General features: G+C 41.7%; 1 protein-coding gene across 1 annotated transcript in view; it reads left to right on the top strand.

Annotated features, from left to right (window-relative positions):
- The first annotated feature begins 382 nt into the window (after nt 1–382).
- LOC126456436 (ATP-binding cassette sub-family C member 4-like) overlaps nt 383–9,780 on the top strand; it is a 130,218-nt gene continuing 120,820 nt past the window's right edge. Inside the window, exon 1 of the mRNA XM_050092186.1 lies at nt 383–472. Coding sequence (XP_049948143.1) covers nt 399–472 — 74 coding nt within the window. The 5' untranslated portion in view covers nt 383–398. The remainder of the gene's footprint in view (nt 473–9,780) is intronic.

The raw sequence follows: 9,780 nt of genomic DNA, 5'->3' as shown, positions 1-9,780 counted from the left end.
AAACATTTGCACTAGGCTTCGACACGGTACAAGGTGCGGAACAGTAGTAAGCACCAGAAGCAGAAATGCTAGCACACGATTATGTATGACTTCGTCAACAAATCTCCGCAAACAGGTGACGTCGCAACCGAAATAGTGCTCCACTACTGGCTCTGGCAGTTTGATAAGAACGTGGGTTCTTAAGAGAGCGTGACGACACAACTCGAAACCTCGCCGGGAGGTAGTGCAACTTTTCTATATTAAGTGTGTATTCCTGCAGTCTTACTCTGTATCATATCTACAGTGGTGAACAGCTAGTGCCTGGACAACACGCGTTATAAAGGGAGTACTGCTTGCAGGCTGGATGTAAATTCTGCGACGAGATCAACGAAGGCACGAAACGGAGCAAGACCGGCGCCATGGATTCTAAGGTCTACAAGTCAAACCCGAATCCAAAGGCTTCGGCGAATCCCATTTCCAAGCTCTTCGTTTGGTAAGTAATTAATATTCTAAACTATGTGCTTTACACTTTTGTAGGATTTATCGACGCTTGATTCTTTCCACTTCTTTGAAACATGTAACAAATTTTATTATACGCTGTCACTCGGACAATGAGGAACCCCGTATAACGCACTACTGGAATCGCAATGCGCGTTACAACTGATTTCAGCAGTCAGTTATTTTTTTTTAGATAGAATATAATTTTTCCTTCTTGTAGATCATGTATTTAGACCTGCCTTGTACAAATCAATTTAAATCAACTTTCTATAGATTTTTATTAGGGAACTACAAACGATCAGTTTTATGGGTAGATGCAACATTTCACCAGTAATCGGCTACATTCAAGTGGATGTTCCGGTGGCGAAATGTTCATTTAAGTGAGGTGTTCAAATCCGAATACTCCTACACAACTCAGTAAAGCTACTAAGTGACTTGTGGACGAGATGTAAAACTGCTGTTGTCACAGAGCGACAAGCTTTGTCGATGCGCCACGTTCGGTTAGATTGTAGAGTATATCCTTAAACTGCCGTATGCAGGGCAGATCTGAGTGCACAAAGAAACGAGTTTCGGTCTATCACAAAATAAAGATGGCATATACATATAGAGAGAACGCTGACGTTTTGCTGGTGCTCCGAGATTGCCGACACGATACAAACAACGAGGTAGGCATGCCTTATTCCGCGAGATACTGTGGTCGAAGAATTCCATCAGCCATCACGCTCTTACGAACCGAATAAAGACTTCGAGACATAGTAGTCTGAGAAGGTATGGCGGTAACAGACGACGATGAATAAGAAGAAAGGATATGGAAGTGTTTGTTACAGCTGCAATTCCCCACGATCCTCACTTAAAGAGAAGTTACTACAGGCAGTAGTATCAGCTTTACATATGTGTGATGGATAGTACAGGATCACAAGTTTCGCCCGTACCACCTGACTCTCACACAGGAGCTTCATGGGAAGAATTTCAATAGGATAGTTACTTTCTGCGAACAGGTCGTGAATAATTTCGCTTTGTGCGTCTGACAAAGTGTTACGCTCTCTGCTGAACATTCACGAATTATGGTGGTGTCAACTGTCATAATATACAGAGTGGTGCATTGATCGTGACCGGGACAAATATCTCACGAAATAAGCGTCAAACGAATAAACTACAAAGAACGAAACTTGTCTAGCTTGAAGGGGGAAACCAGATAGCGCTATGGTTGACCCGCTAGATGGCGCTGCCATATGTCCAACAGATATCAACTGCGTTTTTTAAAATAGGAACCCCCATTTTTATTACATATTCGTGTAGTACGTAAAGAAATATGAATGTTTTAGTTGGACCACTTTTTTCGCTTTGTGACAGATGGCGCTGTAATAGTCACCAACATATGGCTCACAATTTTAGACGAACAGTTGGTAACAGGTAGGTTTTGTAAATTAAAATACAGAACGTAGGTATGTTTGATCATTTTATTTCTGTTGTTCCAATGTTATACATGTACCTTTGTGAACTTATCATTTCTGAGAACGCATGCTGCTACAGCGTGATTACCTGTAAATACCACATTAATGCAATTAATACTCAAAATGATGTCCGTCAACCTCAGTGCATTTGGACATACGTGTAACGACATTCCTCTCAACAGCGAGTACTCCGCCTTCCGTAATGTTCGCACATGCATTGACAATGCGCTGACGCATGTTGTCAGGCGTTGTCGGTGGATCACGATAGCAAATATCCTTCAACTTTCCCCACAGAAAGAAATCCGGGGACGTCAGATCCGGTGAACGAGCGGGCCATGGTATGGTGCTTCGACGACCAATCTACCTGTCATGAAATATTCTATTCAATACCGTTTCAACCACATGCGAGCTTTGTGCCGGACATCCATCATGTTGGAAGTACATCGCCATTCTGTCATGCAGTGAAACATTTTGTAGTAACATCGATAGAACATTACGTAGGAAATCAGCATACATTGCACCATTTAGATTGCCATCGATAAAATTGGGGCCAATTATCTTTCCTCCCATAATGCCACACCATAAATTAACCCGCTATGGTCGCTGATGTCCCACTTGTCGCAGCCATCGTGGATTTTCCGTTACCCAAGAGTGCATATTATGCCGGTTTACGTTATCGCTGTTGGTGAATGACGCTTCGTCGCTAAATAGAACGCGTGCAAAAAATTTGTCATCGTCCCGTAATTTCTCTTGCGCCCAGTGGCAGAACTGTACACGACGTTCAAAGTCGTCACCATGCAAATTCCTGGTGCATAGAAATATGGTACGGGTGCAATCGATGTTGATGTAGCATTCTCAACACCGACGTTTTTGAGATTCCCGATTCTCGCGCAAGTTGTCTGCTACCGATGTGCGGATTAGCCGCGACAGCAGCTAAAACACCTACTTGGACATCATCATTTGTTGCAGGTCGTGGTTGACGTTTCACATGTGGCTGAACACTTCCTGTTTCCTTAAATAACGTAACTATCCGACGAACGGTCCGGACACTTGGATGATGTCGTCCAGGATACCGACCAGCATTCATAGTACACGCCCGTTGGGTTCAAATGGTTCAAATGGCTCTGAGCACTATGGGACTTAACATCTATGGTCATCAGTCCCCTAGAACTTAGAACTACTTATACCTAACTAACCTAAGGACATCACACAACACCCAGTCATCACGAGGCAGAGAAAATCCCTGACCCGCCGCCCGTTGGGCATTTTGATCACAATAGCCATACGTCAACACGATATCGACCTTTTCCGCAATTGGTAAACGGTCCATTTTAACACGGGTAATGTGTCACGAAGCAAATACCGTCCGCACTGGCGGAATGTTACGTGATACCACGTACTTATAAGTTTGTGACTATTACAGCGCCATCTATCACAAAGCGAAAAAAGTGGTCCAACTAAAACACTCATATTTCTTTACTTACTACACGAATACGTAATAAAATGGGGGTTCCTATTAAAAAAAGGCGCAGTTGATATCCGTTTGACCTATGGCAGCGCCATCTAGCGGGCCAACCATAGGCCATCTGGGTTGGGGTTGGTTTGTTTGGAGGGAGGAGACCAGACAGCGAGGTCATCGGTCTCATCGGATTAGGGAAGGATGGGGAAGGATGTCGGCCGTGACCTTTCAAAGGAACCATCCCGGCATTTGCCTGAAGCGATTTAGGGAAATCGCGGAAAACCTAAATCAGGATGGCCGGACGCGGGATTCAACCAACGTGCCGGCCGGAGTGGCCGAGCGGTTAAAGGCGCTACAGTCTGGAACCGCACGACCACTACGGTCGCAGGTTCGAATCCTGCCTCGGGAATGGATGTGTGTGATGTCCCTAGGTTAGTTAGGTTTAAGGAGTTCTAAGTTCTAGGCGACTTATGACCACAGCAGTTGAGTCCCATAGCGCTCTGAGCCATTCAACCAACGTCCTCCCGAATGCGAGTCCAGTGTACTAGGCCATCTGGTTTCCCCCTTCAAGCTAAACGAGTTTCGTTCTTTGTAATTTTTTCGTTTGATGCTTATTTCGTGAGTTATTTGGCCCGGTCACTATCAATGGATCGCAGAAAATCATAGCTGGTATGTCATGTCGATTGTCAAAGGAGGTGATCCACAGAGGTAATCTCTGGCCCACTCTACTTCGCATGTACTCTGTCTGACAGGTGACATATCTCGAGCTTTTATTGTCGATATTCTAGGTGCTCTTTTTGCAGATGTCAGTCTAGACATTACAGGCCGTATATAGCTGTAGTATGGTGGGTGCCCAGCTCGTCCTGCCTGTGATTTTGTGCACGAAGGTTATTATGACGCCTTAGTCTTCAGGAAAGGCCCATATATTTGCCATATTTAACACCGGATAATTTTTTTTTTTTTTTGTGGGGACATCTAAAGAAACGTTGCTGCAACCTCTGAGAATCAACCACATAAAAAATGCTAACGGCATGAAGAGTGACTGTATCTTACGTTTACCTACCTAAAAAAAAATAATTCTTTCCCTTATTATTTTGCAAGTCGAAGAGAAAAACGCCTTATCTGAAACATCTTATATGCACTGAGTAAACGACGTTTCCTCACCGGACTACGTAATCTCATAGCTGTCAAAATGCAGTTAAGTATTTGATGGATAAAGTACCGAAAAAATACGAAGATGTCCGCGAATGTTATCTCCCTGGTAAATTCTTTCACATACATACACATCACATATTTATTTTGATAGAATATGGTGGGGACAATATTTTCACTGATAACTTCCTATTATTATTTATTATCATTCACGTATGGGCCCAATAAGACCACACGAGGTATAGTCAATCAATGTCGCTTTTGTTGGTTGGTGTTACTTTGTGTCCAAATTTGTTTCATCCTTTCACAATGAAGTCCCTTTCTTTCATCAGACCACGGTGTTCCAGTCCGTTTTCTTATTTCCCTCTGACCAACCTTCCAATCATTTTTTTCTGAATGTTTTTCTGTCTGTAACGTCTGCCTGAGTTATATCGGGTACCTTAAGATCCTTCTTAATCACAGCGATCCATTTAATTGGCTCAGCTTTGACATTACTGCTGTTTTCGTAGAACTCTACTATTTGTTTTTTCAACCTAGTGGGTGCCATTCTTTTAACGTGCCAATAAAATTTAAGTCTACGTTTTCTCATGGCTGTGTGTTCTTTCTTTCCTTATTACTTCTCAGCCTATAAGTTACTCCATCACTAATTTTGGAGCCTAATATTTTCTTAATAGTAGTTCTTTCCTTCTTTTGAAATTCTTAAATATCCCTCTTTTTATTTAAAATTAAAGTTTCTGCTCCATAAAGACATCCAGGTTCGATTACAGTGCTGTAATGGCTAAGTTTACTGAATTTAGAAAGCCATTTTTTTATCATAAATATTTTGTGTTAATCTTAAGGCAGTTGCGATTTATTGACAGCGGACTTCGTTTGCAGCTTTTTCCAGACCATTTTCCTGCATGATTACCCCCAAGTATTTAAACTGAGAAATCGTTTTTATTTTTCCATATTTCGTGTTCAAAAACTTTGGTGCTTGTTTGTTGCATGTCATATATTCCATTTTTTCGAATGATATTAGTAGTCCTACATTTTCCGCAACTTCTTTAACAATTTAAATTTGTTTTTGAGCTGCGGTAATATCCCTAGTTAAAACCGCCAGGTCATCTGCAAAGCCGAGGCTATATACTCTAATATTACTTCGTATTATCCCGTTATTTTATCCATCACATACCTGACTGCAGTTTGACATCCATGACGTTCCAGAATCAATGGATGTAGCGACACAGGCTTGCGAAGCCGTGGTGACTGATGTTAAAATTTTGAAACTATACATACAGTTAAATTTAATATTCTGTACTCTATTCGCCAATTGCCGATCTGACATTGATAAAATAACACTACTGTAAAACAGTCGATGTATTTTGCCATTTAATTATTAGTAGATCTGACGCTTCATTTTCCCAAGAGCAGCAGCTATGACTACCTTAAAATAGACATTTTAGTCGCGAGTGTCAACATAAGCGATATGGAAGACTGTATATGATGTACATACTTCAGACATTACTCTCATTTTTCTTCCATTCGATGACAATATTTGGAAAGTACAATTACCTGTACCTATATGCATTAATCCGAAATTTTGTAAATTCATTGACGTTCTCGTTGTTCCCTATAAATACAGGGACTAGAACTATATTCTGAGATTCTTTTCAGAGAACCAGTTTCTCGAACATTTAAGAAACTCAGGCGCAGTCTGTTGATCATAATACGACAGTGACTTTCACACTCTGGTGACAAATTGCAAAGATGTGAACAATGCTTCTTTTTCTCTTCTTCATTTCGTTTTGACCAACGGAGGTTCACATTAAATCGTTGTAGCTTTGTTTCTTCTAGTCTTCACCCTTATCAGTATTCTTTCATTCTCATATATCACAACATTCTTTGCTCGTTTTATTTCTGCCCTGGAAAACTAGAACAGCCTGTTTTTTTTTTGTTTGAAAGTCACTCTATTGTAAATCTCTGTCTCCTTTTTTCCCATTTTGTCAAGATTTCTTTGCACTTCTTGGTGCCATCGTATTTTGATTTTCTTGTTCTGAAGAAACAGCAGAATTTGGCCTTTCAACTTACTATGGTCCATTCTAAGAATGAGTCCAAATAGCATAACCCTTCTCTTCCTGGCGGATTCCGAAACCATCTCGGTCAGGGTTTACTATCCGTTGTCCGCTCGTCTTCCATACTGAGCGTTTCTTGTCCTTCGAGTTCCGAATACCATGAGGCTCCATCGTTCCTCAGCTTTTGTGATCCTATTATTACAACGTTCAGAGTTTCTGCTGCGTATAAGCGGCATCGAACATACCGGTTTCTATTCACGCTTTTACGAACAAATTTAATCTGTTTACTTTCTGAATCTCTCTTCCTGTTAATGTATTGATGTTCTTTATATGCTGTGATTTCACGACACAGACCTGTAGACCCACTTGAGCCACTTATCTCTGCAGCTGGGTAGTTTGATTAGTCGCCTCTTCTCGTGATTCCGACAATATCACAATATCATCTGCAAATAGCGGACGATGTATCTGTGTTTCTGTGTTTGCTCCCCAGTCATGCTACGTACAGTCTCCTCATTACTTATTTGCGACTTGACCGCGGCAGCGCGGGGTAGCCGCATGGTCTTAGGCGCCTTACCACGGTTCACCCGGCTCCCCCGTCGGAGGTTCGAGTCCTCCCTCAGGCATGGTTGTGTGTCCTTAGCATAAGTTAGTTTAAGTTCGATTAAGTAGTCTGTAAGCCTAGAGGCCGTTGACATCAGCGCCGGCCGCGGTGGTCTAGCGGTTCTAGGCGCGCAGTCCGGAACCGCGCGACTGCTACGGTCGCAGGTTCGAATCCTGCCTCGGGCATGGATGTGTTCGGTGTCCTTAGGTTAGTTAGGTTTAAGTAGTTCTAAGTTCTAGGGGACTGATGACCACAGTAGTTAAGTCCCATAGTGCTCAGAGCCATTTGAACCATTTTTTTGATGACATCAGCAGTTTGGTCCCATAGGAACTTATCACAAATTTCCGATTTACTTGAGTGCGAATTCTATGAGGAGCGAAGAGTGAGGAGGCGAGGTAGTCAAGATCTTGACTCGTGTTGGGCGGCATCCGGATTTACATTTGCCGTTGTTTCGCGGTTTGTGAAGTAAGAAGGCGTTTGTAAAGAATGAAATTACACTAAGTACCTTAATACATATATGCAGAGCCCTCAAAACGCAAAAGGAGAAGGACCAGTCATAAAAAATATGAGTAGTAACAAATATATACGTAATAGATTTTGACAAGACAAAATCACGATTTTTAAAAATCAAGAGATGTGTTACCTCGCCAATGAAATTCACATTCACGTGGTTTGGTTTAAAGATGACAAGCTATCAGTGCAGGACACCCTACAGTTTGTCCTGCAAAACCATGTAATGTAAAATCCTGGTAAGAAACAATACGAAAAACACTTTCTTTAGGCCTCACTTTGTTAGAGCAGTGAAAAACTAAATATGTTCACTTTTTACAGTTTTCCAAAACAAAACCCACTGATGATAGCACAGAGGTACTGAAATGTGTGTAGTAAAAAAAAAAACAGTGTGCTTACAAAAAGGCGGAACCCATATCCTAAAATTTGTATGGAGTTTGGCTTCCTCTGAAAATAGCACTTGTTTCAGAAAATTTGGTTTGTCATCAGTTTCATTTAGCATTAAACTGGCAAAGTTCGTATGCTTAGGGCTAGCGCTCTGTTTTATCTTTTGTCTAACCTGAATTCTGTAGGCATGCAGCCTAACCTTTTATGCATGACGTTGAAGTGTGTTGCCATTGGTCGGGCAAGATGTTTTTTCGGGTTTCTGATACAAGACTGCCCGATTTCTTCAACTTCGTCTTCACTTGTTCTCGGTAGGCCCAGTGAATGTGCTTTAAATCCACTTCTTGTATCTCGAAAGTGATTGAACCATCAGCGAATATCTTTGTCACTAGATGCATTTTGTCCTGGATAAGTCTCTCGAAAGCTACGCTGCACGCTAACAAATGATTTAAACTCAGCACTGTGCCTTGTGTTGCACCGCAACATCGTTCTGGCACGTCAGTCGAAGTGGCTGCACTCCACAGAGCAGCTCTTTTGCGCATGTCGGGGCCCTATGCTACTCATTAAACAAAAGTTGGTTATTTTATCTTCAGCTGAACAGTTTTTCAGTAGCGTTTGTTCCAAATAGCGACATTATTTATGGAATATCCTACATAGTTCTTCTTATTCTTCTGTCTCTGTAGTCCAATTTAATCATATTTAGAATTTTGATTATTTTGTTCGGACTCTCTCTGTGCATCGGTCCTGTATATTGTAGACTCCTGCAGCGGCGAATGTACCTCTTTTTTGCACCTGTGTGTGCAATGTACATAGCTCAGTCTGTTACAAAAAGGCGAGGTTGTGAACATGGGACACGTAGACTAAGGATTACGGAAGCTTATAGAGAAGGTGTATAAAATCTGTAACAACAATTGTGAATATCAGTATATTCAGACAGAAGAAGCAAATGTAGTGAGGGTGCCAACCAAAATGTAAGCACATACGTGGCCAAATATTAAAAGCACAGAACGTGTGACCACGTGTTCATGAAAGTACAAGCCATACAAACTCTTACACAGATTTTAATTATAAAAAGGCATTGAAAAACACATTGAGAATGAGCATAAGAGAATACAAAGAAGGAATATCGGACGCAAGGACGTCCATGGAGCCAGAACATGTGTCCATTTACTGACTGGTTGCTGCGCGCGTTAAGATTCAAGAAAACGAATTAATCGAAATTCTGCTATTATAATATTCCTAAAACGTGGCTTTAATTTTGACCGATGACACAAGTAATACCAATGATGAAAGGCCTTTCGCGAAACGTGTATAAGAATAATGGAGGTTTCGTCACGCACAGCTTCCAGTACAGTGATAATTGCTTTCTCTCGCGCAACAGTAGAAATGAATGTCCTCGGGAAATATCTCGACTGTAATTTATCCTTGCTTTCAGCTTAGCCACAGTATCAACATTGCACGGCGTCTTGGCCACTGTTATAAGGCCAGGTCAATCCTTCGGACTCTCTTTGATTCAGCTGCAGCCACGCAAAAAGCGGCTGGTCTAAACCATTGTGACTGATCTTCTGACTGCGAGACAACGAAATTCAAAGCAGATAATTAGAGCGAATTCTGCTGTTTTCGAAGTCACACTAGCTCGAAGAAGCTTGCCATAACTTGTTTTCGCGTTTGCACTTGGTTTGATGGTCTTTC

Source organism: Schistocerca serialis, chromosome 2 (genome assembly GCF_023864345.2).
Source record: "Schistocerca serialis cubense isolate TAMUIC-IGC-003099 chromosome 2, iqSchSeri2.2, whole genome shotgun sequence".
Lineage (NCBI taxonomy): Eukaryota > Metazoa > Arthropoda > Insecta > Orthoptera > Acrididae > Schistocerca > Schistocerca serialis.
The sequence above is the reverse complement of the archived record's forward strand: the minus strand, read 5'-3'. Positions and strand labels throughout refer to the sequence as shown.